General features: G+C 40.2%; 1 protein-coding gene across 5 annotated transcripts in view; it reads left to right on the top strand.

The window, feature by feature from the left end:
• Nucleotides 1-21,741, top strand: part of PFKFB4 (6-phosphofructo-2-kinase/fructose-2,6-biphosphatase 4) — an 82,402-nt gene that overhangs the window by 54,931 nt on the left and 5,730 nt on the right. For 4 of the 5 annotated variants that reach the window (XM_063121174.1, XM_063121176.1, XM_063121175.1 and 1 more), the window contains exons 5-14: nucleotides 732-806; nucleotides 2,109-2,165; nucleotides 3,564-3,685; nucleotides 6,530-6,737; nucleotides 7,374-7,520; nucleotides 8,564-8,668; nucleotides 10,810-10,939; nucleotides 13,366-13,428; nucleotides 15,536-15,600; nucleotides 18,352-18,443. In XM_063121174.1, coding sequence (XP_062977244.1) covers nucleotides 732-806; nucleotides 2,109-2,165; nucleotides 3,564-3,685; nucleotides 6,530-6,737; nucleotides 7,374-7,520; nucleotides 8,564-8,668; nucleotides 10,810-10,939; nucleotides 13,366-13,428; nucleotides 15,536-15,600; nucleotides 18,352-18,411 — 1,032 coding nt within the window. In that variant the 3' untranslated portion in view covers nucleotides 18,412-18,443. The remainder of the gene's footprint in view (nucleotides 1-731; nucleotides 807-2,108; nucleotides 2,166-3,563; nucleotides 3,686-6,529; nucleotides 6,738-7,373; nucleotides 7,521-8,563; nucleotides 8,669-10,809; nucleotides 10,940-13,365; nucleotides 13,429-15,535; nucleotides 15,601-18,351; nucleotides 18,444-21,741) is intronic. The other variant, XM_063121173.1, reaches the window with a different exon arrangement.

Here is a 21,741-nt window from a genome sequence, read left to right as displayed (position 1 = left end):
CATTTTGAAACATGCTCAGCCACCCAGAAAAAAATAAGGTGAGCTGGGGGCTAGAGGGGGGCACCCAGGGGTTAGAGGGGCAGTGGAGAGCAAGGGGTATGTATTTTGCCTCTGACGTGGCTGTTTTATCTGTCTTTGAGGTATGGCGTTGTGCCACCTGGTTTGTTTGATGTTGTGTGTATATTTTGCCTGCCTTTGTGTGTATGTGAAGTGTGTCTTTGTGTTTTGCCTGGTGGTATTTTTTAACGTCGGGGTGGGTATTTGCCTGTTTGTGTGTGTTTAATAAGCATCACCAGTTTGCATTCTGTGAAATTGGCATTTTGTTATATGGGTATTGGCTTTGTGAGTGTAAAGAAGAGATTTTATGTTTGCGGCTCACACCCATATCTGAAGGGTACTCAATTTCTTGGCCAAGTTTACTTGTCCCTCAGCCTAGTCAATTTGCCTTCTGTAATATAGGTTATGGAGCAGAAAATAATCAGTGGGTTCAAAATAATAGCTTTAGGTTTCATCTTGTATGGAGGTTCTTGGGCAATTTACTTTCTGGGAAATGGGTGTTTTGTAACTTGCCAAGCCCACCATGTCGGCAATTTTATAAATGGGGAGACCCCCACCCCATGGCAACATTGCAAAATTCCAAAAATGTCTACCAGCCCAACAAGTTTGGGGCTCTTGTTGTAGCTACATTTTCCCCTCTAATACAGTATTGCTTCTTTTATTTTCACCTGTAGGTTTTTGATGCCACAAACACTACAAGGGAACGTAGAGAAACCATCTATACGTTTGGTGAGGAAAATGGGTATAAGGTGAGTTAAAAGCAAAGTTGCCTGAATGACACAGTAGTTGGATGTGCTAATCTTTTGTTCCCAATATGTGATGGACATGGCATTGACTGTAGCTTCATGTGATATTTATCAGTAGCAGTCTTGCGGAAAAAGTATCTTTTCATTAAATCTTGTTGATTGCATCTCATACTGTGAAGTTAATCAGTAGCCCTGTTTGCTGATGTGGCTCAAAATAACCATTAGCAATAGGTCCTGCTGTTACTGGATATGAAATAAGATTCTGTTTTGGCAATAACTGGTTTCTTCTAGGATCTCTTATAGTATGCATTAAAAACTACCATTTTTAGGTATCTTGTGATAGGTGGCTTGTTACAAGCAGGTAAAATCATTTAAAAGAGTGTGCATATCAGTAAATATTAAGGACTTTTCCAGTACAAAATTTATCTGTTAATAACATCCACCTGAAAAGAAGCAAGTGGACATTGCCAAATCATATGTTTAAAAGAAGCATTAGCTGTATTGCACTGCTAGTGATTAGCTGAATTAGACAATCCCTTATTAAAGAGACATTAAAAAGCATTTAGGTGAATTAGACAATCCCTTATTAAACAGACATCTGGCTCAACACAGTTTTATTTATTTATTTATTTATTAAGATGCAGCCTAAGATCCATAGAGGCAATGGGTAGATGCCAAGGCAGCGACCCACTGTAGTGGCCAAAGCAGTTTTTTAAAAATTTTCAAGTTCTGTAATGCCATCATTAAAATACCTTATTAAGACTTTATTTACCAATGGGTGTAGTCAGTTTATATCCACCTTTCCCCCAGTGTTTGTATCTGTGTTGTTGCTTCAGCACAGCAGACTTCACTGAATGAGAAGCTGTTGGGTGTGGCAGCATCCCCTGTTTCTACTTGACTGCGGCCACTGTAGAGAGTAGCTTTGCATTTTGACCACAAGTCAAGTCACGCTGCAGGGAGGCTCCTGCCCACACACCCCTTCCCACCATGTCATGGACTCCAAGCCAGGATGCCATCTGGCTCCCATGGGATGACTTACCTTCTTAATTTGCAACTGCTTCATTAAAGCCGTGCTCTTTGGAAGAGCCTCAGATTAGCTGGGAATTGCATACTAATTTGGATCTCTGAAGGGGATAGTCAAGTTCAGGCAGAATGAATGTTTGAAGGTAAAACATGTCTTGTAACAGTAAATATGCAGTGGGCTAGACAAGGGCATGTGTGTGTGCAGTAATTGCTCGCTACACCAGTTCTAATCCTTCTCCTTTTCCCTTTCTTCCATAAATGTAATTCCTGTTTGGCCCAAAGACTTTTTTCGTGGAGTCAGTATGTGTGGATCCAGAGGTTATTGCTGCAAATATTGTGGTGAGTAGCAACTTCCTTTTTTTTTTTTAAAAAAAAGAGAGAAGTAAAAGTCTGTGCTGTCAGCGTAATTTCCAAGACCAGTCATGTGGTGTAGTTGGTTCCCTACCCCACACCCCAGTCTTATCCAATACTCTTTTTTGGTGATGGTGGGGAGACTTAAGGAGTGCACGCAGCCAATTTTTGATGCAATTTCTTGCTGAAATTTGCAAATGAAGGGGCATAGTCCCCATTGCCTCCTGTGATCTGCTTTTTTTCTGGCAAGTTTTGTACAATGCAAGGCTTTGCCATAATGGTTTCAAATTAATGACTTGCATTGTCCCACTCTAATTTCCTCACTCTGAACTACCTCTCTATTTTTTGTTCTTTATCTCATCTAGTTTTACTAACATCATCCAATTTTTCATTATAGCACAGATTACAGATGACATTCAATTACAACTTCACTGTTTTGTTTCTCCTTTTGTGACACTGCTCACCTGAACCCTTCATTTAGATGCTGGCATCTGTTAGCCAAAGCTAAAATACTAGCTATTTAACAACCTTTTAAGATAAAATAAGGACAGAATTCTATGCATGTTTAGATAGAAAATGGAGCCTCATGTGGCGCAGGGTGGTAAAGCAGCAGTTTCTGCAGCTGAAACTCTCCCCACGGCCTGAGTTTGATCCCAGCGGAAGCTGGTTTCAGGCAGCCGGCTCAGGTCGACTCAGCCTTCCATCCTCCCAAGGTCGGTAAAATGAGTACCCAGTTAGCTGGGGGAAAGGTAATAGCGGCTGGGGAAGGCAATTTCAAACCACCCCGCTATAAGGCCTGCCAAGAAAACGTCAGCAAAAGCTGGCATCCCTCCAAGAGTCAGTAATGACTCAGTGCTTGCATGAGAGGTTCCTTTCCTTTCCCTTTCCTTAGATAGAAAAAAAGCCCTACAACTTCCAGCATGCTTTCTTCCATAAATGTCATTTTTGTTTGGTCCGAAAACTTTTTGTGTGGAGTCAGTATGTATCTGTCCTACGTATCTGTCTAAAGAAACACGTATCTATCAAAAGATACAAGCTATATATCTGTAAGCAATTCATAGGATTGCTCTTTAAGTATTATTATGATTGTGTTACACTTGTGACTAGGACCTAATCTACACCAAGCAGGATATTGCACTATGAAAGCAGTATATAAAAGGTAGGAGCCACACTACTGCTTTATGGGGGTATTGAAGTGCACTGACAAGTGTTGGGGCCCATTGACACATACCATATACCGCTTTCATACCACCATATCCTGCTTAGTGTGGCTCCTGCCTTTTATACACCACTTTCATACCACTTTCATAGTGCAATATCCTGCTTGGTGTAGAGGAATATTAACCTTTTAAAAAAAAGCATTCCTGTTTCTTTGTTTTTTCTTAGCAAGTGAAACTGGGCAGTCCTGATTATGTTGACTGTGGTAGTGATGAAGCTGCAGAAGACTTCATGAAAAGAATTGAGTGTTACAAGAATACATATGAGACACTAGATGAAAACCTAGACAAGTAAGTGGCCACATCAATCTTGATGCTATTTATGTTGTTTGACTTCACAATCTTAAACTTATCTATGACATTGGGGCCCAGCATGGCGCTTTTTATGTTCTGTTCTTGTTCTCACTTGAGTGATAAACTTACTTCTGTCTGAGATGTACCAGGTGGCTTCTCTTTTGATTCTGTCAGGAGGAAAGGGTTAGGGTTAGGGTAGAAAAAGAAAGCTCTCTTTGGAACTACCTTAAGATACTTCTCTGTCCACCATAACACCCACTCACCCACCAGGCATTTGGATATAACCATGAGAATATCTCCCTGCATCCATGATATTCACAACTAGACTCATAAAAGCCTCTGCTGTCTAAATTGTCCTTTTCATCTGGTTCATCCACATTTTCCAGATCTTTGATGTTCTGCTCGACTCTCCCCCACTGAAATCAATAAGACATAAAATAACTTCCGAAACGAAGAACTTTCCTTATACCAATTCAGACCATTGGTCCTTTTAGCTCAGTATGTCTTCGTTTAATGGCAGCACCACTCCAGGGTTTCAGATGGGGGTCTTTCTTAGCCCTTCTTGGAGGTGCGTGGGATTCTGCATGCAAAGCATGGCTGCTCTTCCTCTGAACTATGGCCCTTCCCACAAAACCAAGAGCTAGTTTGTGCCCTTATTTCTTAGGACAGCCTCACGATTGTATCTCGGCATGTCTTTCAGATATCTCAGCTTGGCTGCTTCTTCGTCGTTTGAAACTTAATATGGCAAAGACTGAATTGCTTGTTTTTCCTCCTAAACCTTCTCCACATCTCTCATTCTCTCTTACTGTCAATGATATTACGCTTACTCTGGTCAAGGAAGCTCGTAGCCTTGGCTTTATCTTCGACTCCTCGCTCTCCTTTATTCCTCATATTGAGGCAGTAGCTAAATCTTGTCGTTTTTTCATGTATAATATTGCCAGGATTCAATCATTTTTGTCTGTCTCTTCTGCCAAGACGCTTGTTCATGCGCTGGTTATTTCACGGTTGGACTACTGCAACCTTCTTCTCTCTGGCCTTCCTTCTTCTCACATCAGTCCGTTGGTTTCTGTTCACCACTCTGCCGCAAAGATCATCTTCTTGGCTCGCCGCTCTGACCATGTTACTCCGCTTCTGAAATCTCTTCATTGGCTTCCAATTCACTTCAGAATCCAATATAAACTTCTCCTGCTAACCTTCAAAGCTTTTCACGGTCTAGCTCCTTCCTATCTCTCCTCTCTCATCTCACACTATTGCCCCGCTCGTGCTCTTCGCTCCTCTGATGCCATGTTTCTCGCCTGCCCAAGGGCCTGTACTTCCCTTGCTCGGCTTCGTCCATTTTCTTCTGCTGCCCCTTACGCCTGGAACGCTCTTCCAGAACATTTGAGAACTACAAGTTCAATCGCAGCTTTTAAAGCTCAGCTAAAAACTTTTCTTTTTCCTAAAGCTTTTAAAACTTGATGCTGTTTGGACTTTATACTGTTAGTTTTACCCTACCCTGCGCCTGCTTACCCTACCCTGTGCCTGTTGGCATTCTCTTCCCCTCCTTATTGTTTTACTATGATTTTTTTAGATTGTAAGCCTATGCGGCAGGGTCTTGCTATTTACTGTTTTACTCTGTACAGCACCATGTACATTGATGGTGCTATATAAATAAATAATAATAATAATAAATAAGATTGTTGTTTCACAGTTGCTACCAGAAAATAAGAAGAAGCAAAATAGGTAAGGTGGTATGTTTTGTTAACAGGCGAGGCAGTATGTTTTGTTATTGTACCATAGAATAGAAATAATATTTCCCTTTTTGGGCACATTCACGTGTAACAGCGGCAAATTGTGGGTTAATTAACTTATGATTTACTGGGTTGTGTACTGTGCGTGAGCTGCTGCCACTCTGCATATTTAACTTTGGATTGTTCCCGGTCATAGGTTGTTGTGTGATGTGTGAATCTAGACACTTCGGGTTGTTTGTGGGTTAAACAACCCAAAGTTAACCTAATTCTTGGGTTGTTTAGGAGTTGCCACCATTATGTGAGAACTGGGTCAGTGTGTTGTGATCGTTTTGTGTATTGTTGGGCCCCAATGTCTGAATCTAAATAAGTCCTTCCTTGTGCTGTAATAGGTGTTAGAAAGTTTTAGAGGGTAACTCATTCCAAGTTTCACGTTATGTAATTTTTTACAGTCCAAACTAGACAAATCAAACGCATTTTAGAAATATTTGGGTATGGTTTGGAAGAAGCCTTATAGGGGCTTATAGCAGTTGAAAAGGATGAAAAGGCTCTCTGGTTTAACCATTTGATGAAAGGTAGGATTCCTCCATCCCTCATCTCCTCCCCACCCCGGGATCAGTTTGGCAAGCCAAGACCTCATGCTGCATCTCAGCAAACAGCACAGTAAGCACCTCAGTAAGTGGAATATAAAACAGATGGCTCAAGCAAATGAACCAGGTTGTATGCTACAGTTTAGGGGTGTAGGGGGGTAGGAGTTTCTACATGCTAATAGCAAATTCATTCTGCCAAGGTTGAGTCCGTATGTAGCAACAGTGGCACCACTCTCTTGTAAAAAGGAGGTTTCAGCAGAAGGTTTCTTGAAGAGTCTCGAAGAAGAAGTCCTGTAAAACAAAGGACTCAGGATTGTGCCTGCTCCATGCAGACAGGCTGTTGGAGGAAAGTATCAGAACACCGTGGGGTGTTGGTGGAATGGAATATCCTGTTATTCTCATATTCTAGAAAAAGTTCTAGTTTAGGTGGGGGAAACTCATTCTTTGCCCCTATGGGTGATAAATGAAGCAGCCGACTTAAGTTTGTAACTCTTACAAGTAGTTTTCTGTCGTATCCATTACAGGGATCTTTCTTACATTAAAATCATGGATGTTGGAAGGAGTTATCTTGTGAACCGAGTAATGGACCACATCCAGAGTCGGATTGTTTACTACCTCATGAATATCCATGTAACTCCTCGCGCCATCTACCTCTGTCGACACGGTGAAAGTGAACTAAATCTAAAGGGAAGAATAGGAGGGGACACTGGGTTGTCTCATAGGGGGAAAGAGGTACATGCTGTCTGACTAATGTAACTACAGCTTTTTTCGTTCCTTGTATTTAATCACTGTATAACTTGACGTAATTTTAAAATTTAACTTTTAACATTTCAAGCTTGTATCTGCCTTGCTTTTTGCTAACTTTCCGAGGCTGAAGACCAAGACAGAGGCTTGGATCCACAAACTGTGAGGCGGTATCCTCTTGGAAAAGGCACTTTCTGACTTCCCCCTTCCTGCTGCAGCCGCCTTCCTGTCCCACCCCCTAAAAAGTCACTTGTGGGGGCCAAAGAACCCTCAGGAATGGTGTGAAATGTGAAACAGGAGGCTGCGGTGAGGAGGGGGAAATTGGTGTAGATTGGGGACACTCCGCCCTTTCCATGACTGGAAGTGCCTCATGCTCACACAATTACTCTGCTGCATCCAAGCCAGAAGACAGTCTCTCTTTAACACATTAACATTGAATATAAGAGTTCTCCTTGGTGTCTCTCACATCAAACGCCAGTAGAACTGTTGAAGGCCCACACAGAGACTTTTTGAAAGACAGCATTATCTCATAGTTAGAGGCTTAGGCTGATTGGCATTTGACTTGAGTGGAGTCCTTCAGCTGTGATTTCCTCGTGTAACTTGTTTTTCTGATGTGCTTCGCAGTTTGCCAAGAGCTTGGCGCACTTCATTAATGAGCAAAACATCAAAGATCTGAAAGTATGGACTAGCCAAATGAAGCGGACCATTCAGACAGCAGAGGCTTTGGGAGTGCCTTATGAGCAATGGAAAGTTTTGAATGAAATAGATGCGGTAAGTGGCTACGTCTAAATGATTAGCTTTGTTTATGGTGGAAAGAGACATATTTTATGAGGCAATAATAGGGCACTTGAAGATGGTAAGACTGCAGGGCTTGTTTTTATTATTTATTTTATTTATTACATTTCTATACCGCCCTATAGCCGAAGCTCTCTGGGCGGTTCACAAAAATTTAAAAAATTTCAGACTTTTAAAGTTCTCCGGTACCAAGTTACACACATGCATTAACTTTTCTTGTGTAATGATGCAAATAATCCTGCATGTGTAGTCTGTAAAATATTGCTACCCAAAATGACAGCTTGTATTACTTGCAAAGTCAACACTTTGCAATACAACAGAATAGAAGACGTATTATTTTCTCTCTTTCTTCCATCCCATCTTTACTGAAGGTTCACAACACAGGTAATCATGCCCAGCATATTTCCTCCTCCTGCCTCTTCCACCTGCCCTTAATTTCAATGCATATTAAATTGGGGAATTCTCCCCCACACACACATTTTAAAACTGAAGATGTGGGCTAATAAGTAGTTTGATTTTAAAAAAAGAAGCCTGAAATAACCATTGAGGTTGAAGTGAAAAAGACATGCCAGATCTAGCCGAATTCATGAAACTTTGTACCAAGATGTAAGGAAGACTTTAAGCACTTGTTGAACCACCATGGGTCCAACCCTTAAAATTTAATAATTAATTACGAGGATAGTGCAGTGTGGTTCATCAGGAAGGTGAACATCTGTTTGTTGCAAACTGCAGTGTCCTTAAAACTGCTACTGCTAGTAGTCTTAGTGATAGTAGTAATAATCATGCTTAGCATTTGTGTGGTGCTTTTGAGTTTTCAAATCAGCTTACATACACTATGTCTCACTCAGTGGTCCATACAACACAACACTCCTGTAAAGTAAGTCAGTATTCATAGAACAGACGGGGGGCTGAGGCTGAGTTCATGCTGGATATGAGATTTCAACTGGGAACTTTGATGCCCCACCCAGCTTTCTGGCTATAGAGCCACACCAGTTTTCATATTTTCTTTGTTTCCTTAGGGAGTCTGTGAAGAAATGACATATGAAGAAATTCAGGAAAATTATCCATTAGAATTTGCTTTGAGAGACCAGGACAAATACAGATACAGATATCCTAAGGGGGAGGTACGTTACGGGTTTGGTTTTTTCTCATAAGCCAAGGGTATACCAATCCCTGTTTTTTAATGGGATGCTGGATACAATGGTAAAAAATAATAATACTTTGATGTAAAGTGAGTGTAATGCTTTGCCAGGTATGTTGATTGTACCTGGAAACATACATAAGTCTATATGCAAATTCTCATCTATGATAATACTAAAATAGTTATCAAATTCTCATTTGTATAGAAACGTGTTGAGTCATAGCAACAGTGATGTTATGTTCATTGCCTACACAGAAAAGCATTCAAATTCTAGCCAAGACTAAAAGACCTTCTAGGGTGCAATCCTATGCATATTTAGACAGAAAAAAAGCCCTTCAACTCCCAACATTGCTGGCTGGGGAATGCTGGGAGTTGCAGGACATTTTTCTGTCTAAACATGCATAGGATTGCATCTTCAACCACTTCTGAAGCTGCTGGAAATACCAAGGAGGAAGTAGCCTCCTTCAGAGGTAATTTCTCCCCACGTTCTTTTAACACATGGTCGAAGAACACTCCTGGCCCTAACATCCCGTTCCCAACAGGCTCCTCTTCGGACTATTGTGAAGGTCTGATGGGAGAAGCCGACACACGTTTGACTGAACGCACCCATGTGGTTCTTCCCCATGCTTCCCTCCTCATACGTTCGTGCAGCATGTAGGGGAATAAATTCTGAAGGAGACCAGAATAAAGACATACGGTTGAAGCTGTGTCAATTGCTACTCATCCTGGCCTTTCACATGCTGGCTTTAGAAGTCAAGCGTTAGTAAAAAGCATTGATCAAAGCAGCTGTTTCAATATTAGTGAAATGTGCAGCACACCTTGGTTTCAGCTGAGCACACCACCTGCCATGAGGTGCCTATGTGATCACAAAGCCCAGAATGATGCTGAAATACAGATGGCCGTTATTTATTCTTTGTGTAAAGTAACCATGTTGTAATGGGTGTTCATTGAGATGGAAACCTTTCTAGAGATGTTTGCTAACCTTTTATTTAGAAGATGAATTGAGTTTTTGTGTTGGTTTGCTTCTTTTTAAGCTTCTGCACTTCCTTGCTTGATGACGAAAATTTGGGTTGTTGATGTGTTCTTAATAGTAGCAAAAACATATCTTCTGCTAGATCCCAGCTGGTCTGTTTATCTACAACTCCCATCCAATCCCAATCGACCTACCTGCCAAGTTCCATCTTCAGGAATTAGCATAAAGAGACTATAAATGAAAAAAGATTCTTTCACGATTCATTTCTAAACAAGTATTCCAACTTTCCAAAAACTTCAGCAAGACAGCGTGCCTGATTATTCATAGATGTTAGCAGCACCCAGCGAGCTTTGGCTATTGGGCAGTATAAAAATGTAAATGTAAATAAACATATGAGTCCACCAAAAATAGTAGCATATCAATTACCAGGCTGTTTACTGTAGGTCAGCTTGACATTATTTCCCCTTCTGAAATTTATTTTTTTCATTCAGAATCTGTATAAATTGCCTTTAAGGGTAAAGACCCTCTCAAAGTGGCTTACAATAATAACAACAGTAGCACACCAACGGAAGGGTTCTTGTGCCTTGGCAAGTAGTGATTCTGCTGGTGAAACTTTGGCTGTCATTGCAACTGCAAGCTGGGTAAACATTCATCCAAATTTCCCCTTGTGGCACAGTGGTTTAACTTTAACCATTAAAAGCGTAGGAGCCCTGCCAAGAAAAGCAGGTGGCAACCATACACTGAGAGAAAAATCACCTTCCTGAAGCAAGACACACCGTGTCTTCTAATCAGAGAATCTTTTCCTTGCACAAGTGCACTGCAGCTGGATTCAAAGCATCAAACATCTGTTTACTCAGTTATAGAGTAAAACTTCTGATTTTTGTGGGGAGGTTACCCGTAACATGGCAGCACATTGTTTATTCTGTATAAAGATCCACAAGTGTTTGATTTTACAGACACTTTGATTACTTGTTCAATTAAGGGTTTTCCTAGCCAACATATTTTTAACGTTACCAATAAATTAAACTTTAATTTGAGTCGACATATTAAAACAATATCTTTTACAATTCTTCCTGGTCATGATCAGCTGAACAGTTCTTAGCAGTTCAAGAGACTCATTGAACATATATTGTTGATTTTTTTCCTCCCAGTCCTATGAAGATCTTGTTCAAAGGTTGGAGCCAGTAATTATGGAGCTGGAAAGGCAGGAAAATGTGCTTGTAATCTGTCACCAAGCTGTTATGCGCTGTCTGCTTGCTTACTTTCTGGATAAGCCCGCAGGTAGGTTTCTTTTGACTGCAAACTCTCATGGAGAATTTTTACCTTGGTCCATCAGCAGTAATTTCCCCGTGGATCTTCTAATGATTATCTGATCTGTCAGAGGTTGCACACCATAACTGAGCATGCAAGGGCTCGTTGACACATTCGTGACCTACAATTCCACCTTCTTAAGGCTGAGCTATTCTTTAACTCGGGAGTGGGGACCCTTTTTTGGTCGGAGGGCTGAATTTACTCTGCACAAGTATGCTGGGGGCTGCATCCCAGCAGTGGGTAGGGTTACCACACTGGTGACATGTGGCCTTCAGTGTGATTGTCTAGGCTTCATTCATTCTCTCTCTCTCTCTCCCCCACCCCCCAACACATACTTCCCTATCCTGAAAATCCCCCCCTTGCAATCAGTCTTTTTTTTTTTTTTTTTTTTTTTGAGCAGGGGATCATAGTGTTGGACATAAGGGGAAAGATAGCCCTTCCCTCCCTGCTCTGAAGAATTTTCTCCATGGAGAAATTTTAGAATGGATTTTAAAAAAAAAGACTGATTGCAGCACCACACACTCCCCCACCCCCATTTTTTTGAGTAGCGGATTGCAATGTTGGGGAGGGGAGAATCTGGTGGGCTGGATCCCCCCCTCCCCGGTAGGCTATATCTGGCCTGCGCATTAGCAGTTCTCCATCCCTGCTTTAAGTGGAATGAGGATGATCTTTTCTTTTCTTTCCTTTTCTGGGGCTATTAGGATTGCCTGTTCCTGTATGAACCTCCTAAACCTTGCAGATAATCTGAGGAGCCCATTCTCGGGGTTCTTCTGCCAGCTGAGTTCAGGGGGAGGGGAGCATGGGCTTTTTTCAGTAGGGGTTATCTACATCTGTAATGCCTGGCATTCACAGTTTAAGGCGTGTTGAAATATCTTTTAGTCAGGCATTTTGATCCAGTGTACTGCATGGTTTTTATTGCTGCTGCTTCTAAGATGTTAGAATTTTGAGTTTAACTGGATCTGCTGCTGTGGAGGTATTGCTGTTTTATGCCTTTTGTTTTTATGATGTAAGCCATTCTGAACATTTCTTTGAGGTTTGATACAAATGTTTCAAATAGTAAATCAATACAGTCATTTACATATGCTTGGCAAAAGAGATTCCTTTGTCTAATTTGGGAGTGGGAGGTATTTATTTATTTATTTATTACATTTCTATACCGCCCAATAGCCGGAGCTCTCTGGGCGGTTCACAAAAATTAAAAACATTCAAAGTATAAAACAACAGTATAAAACCATACTATAAAATACAATATAAAAACTCAACCAGAGGTACTGCATTGTAGTGGTTCCACTCCTACTTGGCGGGTCGGCTCCAGAAGGTGGTGCTTGGGGGACATTGCTCAGCCCCGTGGATTCTCCAGTACGAGGTTCTGCAGGGGTCAGTCTTGTCCCCCATGCTGTTCAACACCTACATGAAATCATTGGGTGCGGTCATCTGGAGTTTTGGAGTGCATTGTCATCAGTATGCTGATGACACACAGCTCTACTTCTCCTTCTCATCTTCATCAGGTGATGCTGTGGATATGCTGTGACAGTGGACTGGATGAGGATTAATAAACTGAAACTCAGTCCAGACAAGACTGAGATGCTACGCCCCTATCTGGACAGGGATAACCTGGCTTCAGTTGTCTACGCTCTGGTAAACTCCAATGCGCTCTACGTGAGGCTGCCTTTGAGACGGTTCAGAAGCTGCAGCTTGTGCAAAATGCAGCAGCCAGATTAATAACAAGGACCGGGCGGTTCAAACATATAAGACCAACTCTGGCCCGCTTGCATTGGCTTCCTGTATGTTTCTGAGCCCGATTCAAGGTGCTGGATTTAACCTATAAAGCCTTACACGGCTTGGGACGATACCTGACAGAACGCTTCTCCTGACATGAACCTGCCTGTACACTACGCTCAACTTCTAAAGTCCTTCTCTGGGTGCCTACTCTGAGGGAAGCTCGGAAGATGGCAGCAAAGGAGACGGCCTTCTCAATGGTGGCCCCCAAATTATGGAATTAGCTCCCGATGAGGCTCACCTGCCATCAACATTGTTATCTTTTCGGAACCAGGTCAAGACTTTTCTTTTCTCCCAGGCATTTAACAGCATATGCTGAGTTTTTTATTGACCCCAGATCTATATTTACGCCTGGCTGAGAGTTCACAGTTGTTTTAAATATACATTATCCTTGTATGTTGCCTGTTGTTTGCTTTTATGCTTTTAAATTTTGTATATCGATTTTTAATGTTCAACGTTTAATCTTTGTAAACTGCCCAGAGAACTTTGGCTATGGGGTGGTATGATAATAATAATAACAACAACAACAACAACAACAACAATAATTTACATGTGACGTGGTTTTGAAAAGGGCAAGTTATATTACTTGCTATTAATTTTGTTGTCTTTTATTTTAGAACAACTGCCTTATCTCAAGTGCCCACTGCATACTGTCTTAAAGCTAACCCCAGTGGCTTATGGTAAGCTATTCAAAATTGAGCCTGGAAAGGTATTCAAATTAACCATAATTATTATGAAAAACATTACGTTTGTAGGAGGCAACATGCCAGTTAGATTCCAGTTGTAATTATTCATTTTTGGAACAAACTGTTAGATGTTTATTAAGAAAAAGGTTATAATTAAATACTTGACAGTGATTTACACTGCAGTTCTCCTTATTCATGTCTACTTAGAAGTAAGTTCCATTGAATTCAGCAGGACTTCCTCCCAGGTGTGTTTTAGCCTTAATCAATAGCATACATGTAGTAGTGGGAAGTATTCCACCGGGGCACCTACACACCAATTCTCTCGCGCAAGCAGAACCCACCGCTTGCCCAACAGAGATTTAATGCTTCCCAGAAGAAGCCCTGAAACGAACTCTACCGAACAATGGAGTGAATGGGGATGTTGTATAAGTGCTGTAGCGCCATTGCTACATGTAAGGCAACTTAAAACCTTACCATGTGGCTTGTTTTGATCTAAGTGTCACCTTCAGTTTCCTTTATCTCCTCTGTGAACTGAAAAGAAGCTTCTGACAGAATAAGCTTGGCAGATATTGTACCCTGTCAGAGAAACATCTATTTTCTCCCTTATCCTCCGTTCCCATTTCTTGACTTCCAGCCTGAGAGAGAGAGTTCTGTGCAACAAAAGCTTTAATCCTGAAATTTAAAACCCTGGTTAGTTCAAATAGAAGGCATTGTTATCATTTGCGATGTTATTTAGTGGAGGGCCAAAATGGAGACAAGGGGTAGGATCCAACAGTGCCCTACCACTAGCAACATGTTTATTGCGACTTGGTTTTATTGATGAAAGCAGATTATGAGCAAAACAAAATTTTACTTTGTTACCCTTTTAAATAAAGAGATGTTTGTAGTGACATCTAGTGTCCAAAATGCATCATGAGTTGTAAATATGTTTATTAGATTGGGGGTATGCAAATGTCAGGCATCCAGAATCTGTTTACATCAATGAATAAAAATACAAAATACATAATAAAAATAGTCCAAAAAATTTAACCTAATAGAATTAAAACAATGTAAACAGCTAACAACAAATAAATAATGTTTTCCTAATAGACCAGTTCTAAAGCAACAGACAGAGATGCCTCCTAATATACTGTTAAATGCCTGGAGTAGAGGGCTTACCTGACACCGAAAAGATGGCAGTGTCTGCGCCAGGCAGGCCTCAGTGGGGATTGCATACCATTCCATAGTAGACCCTCAAGGCCCATCAACTAGTGTCGGGTGGAGTGGAGTGGCTCAGGGCAGACCCACACCTAGTAGAACTAAAGATCATGGTACCTTTGAGCACATGTCTCAGACCAAGAATGTGTTTGAAGTATAAGATAATGCAGCTATAGTGGATTATGTGTAGCTTTTATTGTGAAATTGAAGACACATGATTTCATTCATCATATGAAACCATATGCCTTGAAAACCTTTGTGTTTAATCTGTATGTCTAATACATTCCTTATTTTTCTTATAAAACTAGATAAAATTAATTAGATCTTTTAAATTTGCCTCTTTGCTTCCCATTGATGTTGACTACACCCTTTCAAACTAGCAACTCTGTGAACTTTAAATTGAAAGGAGAGCTGCCAGCAGGATCCCAGAGGTTACATATGTGGGCCCACTCCTGACCTACTGAATGTGAATAATCAGAAATACGCCTAGAATGTAGATAACGAGTTCAGAATTAAGGCCCCTTCCAGGCTTACCTTACTGGTGTGGGAGCAACTGCAGTATACATCTTTCCTATAACCCTCAGATAATATCAAAAGCTCTAAAGTTACATCAGAAGGAGCAGTATTGTGGATAACTTCCATATGACTTTGTGCTTCTGTTGCCATGATGTCACCTGCAGTGGCTTCTATGCTGTTAAGGCAATTTCACTGGAAAACATTACATGAATAGGTTTCACCTTAGTTTCTCTGCAGCATGTTAATCAATCCTTTGACAATCTTGCTCCCCCCCAGGTATTAATTTGTATTATTAGTAAGAAATTGCTAGTTTCATTAAAAAATATACAGTGGCTATTTTTGTTGAAGTGAAGAAACAAAGTCTCTAAATGTTGACTTCTGTGTACAGGTTGCAAGGTGGAATCTATATTTCTGAATGTTGAAGCTGTAAATACGCACAGAGACAAACCACAGGTATGACTCTTTGCTCTCTCAAATGTGGATTTGGAACTCTACAGACAGAACTCTACAGGGCTGGGGGTGGTTCTGAAGCAGAAAAAATGCCAGCAGGGAAAGGGTTAAGCACTATTACTCCTTTCATTGGTTCTCTGTTCCAAGTGGCCCGTTCCCAAAGCTGCTTTTGATATTTTTTTTAAAGGCTGTTGGAGGAATATTGTAAACATACACCTGTAATGTCTAGTTCGGTCTTTAGAGTAGAGTTTCAGCCCACTTCAGGCCTTAAAGAAGCAGCCTGGTGGCTGTCAGATAGCCACGGATTGCCTCTCTGGGTTTAGCTGCTTGTGTGAAGCAGAACTCAAGTGGGTTGGGCTGTTTTATTTTTTTCTTCTGTGCGATTTTGAAATTCATGTCTTTTTCCTCATCCTAGACAAAAGCCGGTCATTGTTTTCTCTGGCAGGCTTAAAGCTGGTGTGAACCACACCTAAGAGAAGTTGCTAACTGCATGGAAAGGAGCCTACATACAAATGGAGCACATGATGTGGGCCTGGGGTGATGTGGTCACACATCTGCAGAGCCCCATAGACCAGCTAAGGGGCAGCACTTGTTAGCTAAGAACAGCTCCATATGTATGTAGCAATGGGAATGAAAATGCATTACAGTGGGTCATCAACCCTAGATAATGGAAACTTGATGAGCGTACTTATCTGACTCAGTAAAAAACATCAGTCGTTAGTATGAAACATTACTTCTCTTGCTTTGACATTGAATACTTCTTGTAGTTGTAGTAGCAGCAGTATTAGTAGAAATGGCTGTGATCTTACACCCAATAATGTATCTGCCATTCCTATTGGCTTCAGTGGGCCCAAACGTGCAAATTTCTGCCCAAGTTAATCATAGGCAAATCAAAGGACCTATGAAGGATTAAAAAAAAAAGTCCTGCAAAATGAATGTGTTCGCCACCTTTCACTCTTCAACTCTGATATGTGTTAATTCATAGCTGCTTTTTAAACACAATTTTTAAACAAAAATTAACGACTAAGTATAATGTATTGCAAAATTAATTAATTTATGTATAGAACCACCAATAAATTCGTAAACAGTTTGGGATACACTGCCCAAAGTGATATACGTCATTGGTTTCAGTGGCCTGGGAACACACACAATATCTGATTAATTGGAATGGTTGTTTATAAAGGATACAGTAGATTTTTGAGAGTCTGACACAACTAAGTTTTGTAAAACAAAGAAAGTTTTATTCCCTGGTAGTTTTATCATCTTTGTGTCTTCAGTGGTTGCGTTTCTTGCACCTTTCCTTTTTATGGTCAAAATTATGACACCTTTTGATTGCACAGTGCTGCCATAATACAGTGTATGTCGCCTGGGTGGATTTGTCAGGGTTTTTTCGGGAGAGTAACAATTTTGCATCCAGTTATGATGCTAATCACCCTTGGTAAATGGAGTGCTTTTCTTTGACCTGTTGTATGTAACCCTTGGGAGGAGTGATCTTGTGTTCAGGTAATGGTTCTATTAGCGGAGATGCAGACTAGATAATAAGATGTTGGACAAAAGCCCTGAAAGCTGCTACAGTTGGGAGTAGCACTGCAGTTGTGCTGTCAACAGAATGAATACTTAACTAAATATTTTCATTATGCGGAAGTATCTTGAGTGTTCCACAAACGACCCATCGACTGCCATTTGGTTGCTGGGTAAATGTTAATTTCCTCTTTAAACACTGTGAGGGAAAACGAGTCTTTATAAACCTATTGATGTTTTGGAACACTCTTCTATAAAATGTACACGTCTAGGAACAGCATCCATATCTTAGTTTTGATTGACGGATACTGTGGCATAGTATCAACATTTAATTTGGTCAGGCTTTATGCTGTAATAAGTGTTTGAAATTGGAAAAAAAAGGTGGGGAACAAGATCTAAACAGCAACAAAAAGAGAATGTATTTTCAGATTTATTGTGAGTGCTGTCAGGTGGTACGTGGGCATAACGGCTTACAAGCTTGGGTAGCAGGGTCTAAATGCCAGTGGCCACCTTTCTGCTACTGTAAGGACAACACTGTCCCTTAGGATTGAGCTGTAAACGTACTTTTACCAGGAAATAGGAAATCAAAAAGTCAGTTTTCTTGAGAACTTAGCATTTTCTTGAGAACTTAGCATCATGGCAGCCACGTATCAAAGCCATATTGAATTTCGGGTGGGGGAAAATGGTAACTAAGATTTTTGGCCAAGATGGCTCACATTCTTGGCCAGTTCCCCATGATGTTTGAGTACACAGAGCCTGAAGCCAGTTTTTGATTGAGCTGAACTTGGGTTGGTTTTTTGCTTTTTAGGAGTGTAAGAAAGGTCAGACTGTGAAAGTAAATGAGAATTGTAAGCTCTTCTTGGTAGCAGGTTGAACTTTGTTTTATCACAATAAGTGTATAAGCCAGCCAGACACATGTCCCCCAGAATTACTGGCCCACCTGCACACACGTATGGATTAAGGCTGCAATCCTATGCATGCAGAGTTGAGAGTAAATCTCCTTGAACCACAGGTAGACTTCTGAATAAATATACATAAGATATTTCACAGGAGGGAGTTCTACTGTCTATATTTGCTAGTATATTTTTAAAAGTCATTACTATGCTCTGTTTTTTTTTAAAAAATTGCCTAGCATTTGTTAATTTAACAGGCTCAGCTGTTTACTTATTTTAAAAAGCTGACTGGTGATGTTGCATGATAAACATTTTCCTCTGTATTTTTATTATTACACAGAATGTAGACATTTCGAGACCTCCCGAGGAAGCTCTTGTAACTGTCCCTGCTCACCAGTGAATCCTGTGTCCTGATCAGCTATGAAACATGTGGTGCTGTCTTCATCATATTATATTAAATTTATTTTAACTATTCCAATCACTTTGGAATCAACTGCAGATAATTTCAGGTTTTTTTTAGCACATGATTTTTGGAAATCAACACACAATCAAATCCTATTAGATAAATTTAATTTGTTTCCCCCATCCCATTATAATTTATTAGTTGAGCCATTTGATTACTGGCTTCTGTGATATCACGTAATCAGTTGAGGCTTGCTAATTTTAAAACTGATGTTTTATGTACATTTAAGGAATTTTAAGATAATATGGGATAACTGCAAGCTCTTGTTAATTTTCTGTCCATAACTATTTTTTTTCTTTTCCCTAGAGTGATTGGATTGTTTTACATAGAAAAGCATAACATAATTAATAGTCACCCTACAGTTATTCCTGCTAGTGCATAGCATCAGTGATGTAGATATAACAGATAGCTAAATGCTTAACAATGGATTTTTTTGCAGGGAATAGGGTGCTCAGCCCCAACTTTAGGGAAAATATATTTTTAATTTTTAATATGGCTGTGACATTTAATCGATCAATCTGATTAATTAATTACAGAAAGTTTTTAATAGACTAAATATGTGCATCTGATTAATCAGGCAGCTTTTTTTTAAAAGGTATTTTTATTATAGATACTTATAAAAACTGCAAATGGTTTTAAGATGATTCCAAGCACCATCTGAAAAGAGGCATTTCCCCTTTTTTCTCACCTGCTATAACATGTGCATACATTATCTACAAACAAAGTAAGCCTGCTTCTTGCCTCAGAACCATTGTTTTTACTCAAATACAAACACACTCAAGTGCAATTTAATTTGTTGATTAATTGACTAATCAATTAATCGACTAAGATTTCTTTAATTCTGTGACACTGATAATTTATCGTCTTTTTTGAAATGGATGTGTGGTAGTACCTTTTAATTTGTTTCTTTTTAAGATAAGGACATAGAACTATATTTCTCTTAAGGTTTGGCAAATAAAAGTTGCATTTGTGTATTACTTAGAAATTATTAATATGAGAGAAAATATGCATTTGAAACCCTAGAGCCACTAGAAATCAGTAGCGAAATGACAGGTCGGAAAAGAAATCTGTTCCTTTTTCTGTTACTTTTCCACCCTAGATTCTCCCCTTTGGAAACAGCTTCCCCCCTTTTACAAGCGTCCGTGTACTGTTAAGTACATTAGTCTGTAGTGTATAGTTTGTATGCTATGGTTTAGTTTGTTTCTACCACAAATATAGGCCCATTCTAGTGAAAACCGCTTACATTTGACATCTTAAAACTCTGCTGAGATTGAAAAGCTGCTTTTTGTGGGGAGAGAGAGGAACATTCAGAAAAATTCTGATGGAATTTGTGACATGACTCTAGATCATGTCCTATAATATCATGCATAAAGATTTTCCCACATGTTGAAGTGGGCCAGTAAGAGATAATATCTCTCAAAGTGTATTTCATACATGTAAATATATCTCACTTCAGCCAAATGGCGTTTGAACAATAAAATGCGATGGTTCACAAGGAAGTACGAAATAATATATCTACTGCTTACTTACATACTCTAAGCTCTAACCAATTTATAAACAAGTGTGGCAGTTAAAAATGTGTCCCATTAATCATTTGTTCACTTGGAGTAATTAGTAGTGTAACTGGAAAGCCCAGACCTTGATGCGGGCAGACCCCCCCCTCTCTCCCCCCTCCCTGATGCACTTCTCTATCATCAGTTTTCACCAGACGAGGTTGCAGGAAGGAATAGGGCTTCAGTGCTAATGAAACTGGGAGAAAATTGTGATTTCTCCCATCCAAAATGAGGGTGTAGGCTTCCTAAATTTTGGGGCAAAATGGTTGACTTTCCTGGATGATGATGATGATGATGATGATATCGATATCGATATCATCATCATCATCCACTATGCCATTATTTGCATTGGGCAGTTTTCAGTATCACTGAATACAATAAACTGATTTTCCATCTTTCCAATATTAGGGATACTTTGCCTTCAAAAATACAAAGGAAATAAAAAAATATATTCCTCAAAAGTGTTAAACTAGATTGTAAGTATTATTACGTATGCAATAAGCACCGGAGACCTAAAATTTGCTTTGAATTTGATTACAGTACTTAGACCCAGAATTCTTAGATTTGCAAAAGGGAAAAGTGCAACCATGATTTGCTGGTATATCAATGGTGCAAGGCAGAGAAAAGAATCACCCTTGTGGCTCTTTAGCAGACCCTCTTTTGTTTTCTCTTTGAACTTCCTAGGGCACGTGATTCTGTCACACCTTCAGGGTGTTATGGCAGGACTAATACCTGAAAAGAGAACTATTCTGCATTGGCCCTAGCTATTGGAATCTCAATCCTTTAGGACCGGTTAAGCCAGGGTAGGCAAACTGATGCTCTCCAGCTGTTTGGGACTGCAGCTTCCATGAACTCTAGCCAGCATAGCCAATGGTCAGGGATTATGGGAGTTGGAGTCCACAGCATCAAAGTCCTGAGTTAAGCTTTCTGTGTCTGTCTATGTGAGATCTTTGATTTCATCAATTTATTTAGTTGACGGCACTCTGAGGGCCTGATGTGAGGCCTATAATATCCTACAATGCTGTGATGTAGGACTGTCGTTTTATTGTGCCTGGGGGTGAAACATCAGGTGATACAGGATGGAATATGGAAGATCCACTGTTAAGGTGTATGAAATGTGTGGGATTGGGGTCTTGGTGAGCTAACCGCTCACATTTAGCGAGGTTCTCTTGATAAGATTGCAGCGGGCAAATGATGGTGGTCATTTTGAGACAATGCTTGTTCCCAGAGGTATCTGAGTGACCAGTGCTAGGTGCAGAATGCTGAATTATCTGGATCTAGAAAGGCAATTGTCATCTTTGTATACCTGAAAATTTCAATAGAAATCATTTTTATCATTGCACACTATCAGAATTGGGGTTGAGATGACCATCCCTTTGTTTTTCTGACTATTTCCCCCCCCCCCCCCATGACCATCCCTTTGTGTGTTTTTTTGGCTATTTCCCCTCATTTCTTCATCAAGCTCTTTGCTTAAACTGAATTCCTTCTGTTGATTTCTGCTCTGGTGCTAAGTAGGCAATTTGTAGAACTAAACAACATAGATAAGTGGAGGTGTGGGGGGGAAGGATGTACTGGTAGCAGCTTTATAAAATGCTGCTGTGATCCATGCAGATCTGCACTGAAGTAAAGTTGCTGGGGGTGGGTATCATCATTGGAATGGTTTATTGTGGATCAAATGTGCTGGCACAAGTGCTGTGCTGCTTTCCTCGGGCAG

Source organism: Elgaria multicarinata, chromosome 3 (genome assembly GCF_023053635.1).
Source record: "Elgaria multicarinata webbii isolate HBS135686 ecotype San Diego chromosome 3, rElgMul1.1.pri, whole genome shotgun sequence".
NCBI classification, from domain to species: domain Eukaryota; kingdom Metazoa; phylum Chordata; class Lepidosauria; order Squamata; family Anguidae; genus Elgaria; species Elgaria multicarinata.
The sequence above is the reverse complement of the archived record's forward strand: the minus strand, read 5'-3'. Positions and strand labels throughout refer to the sequence as shown.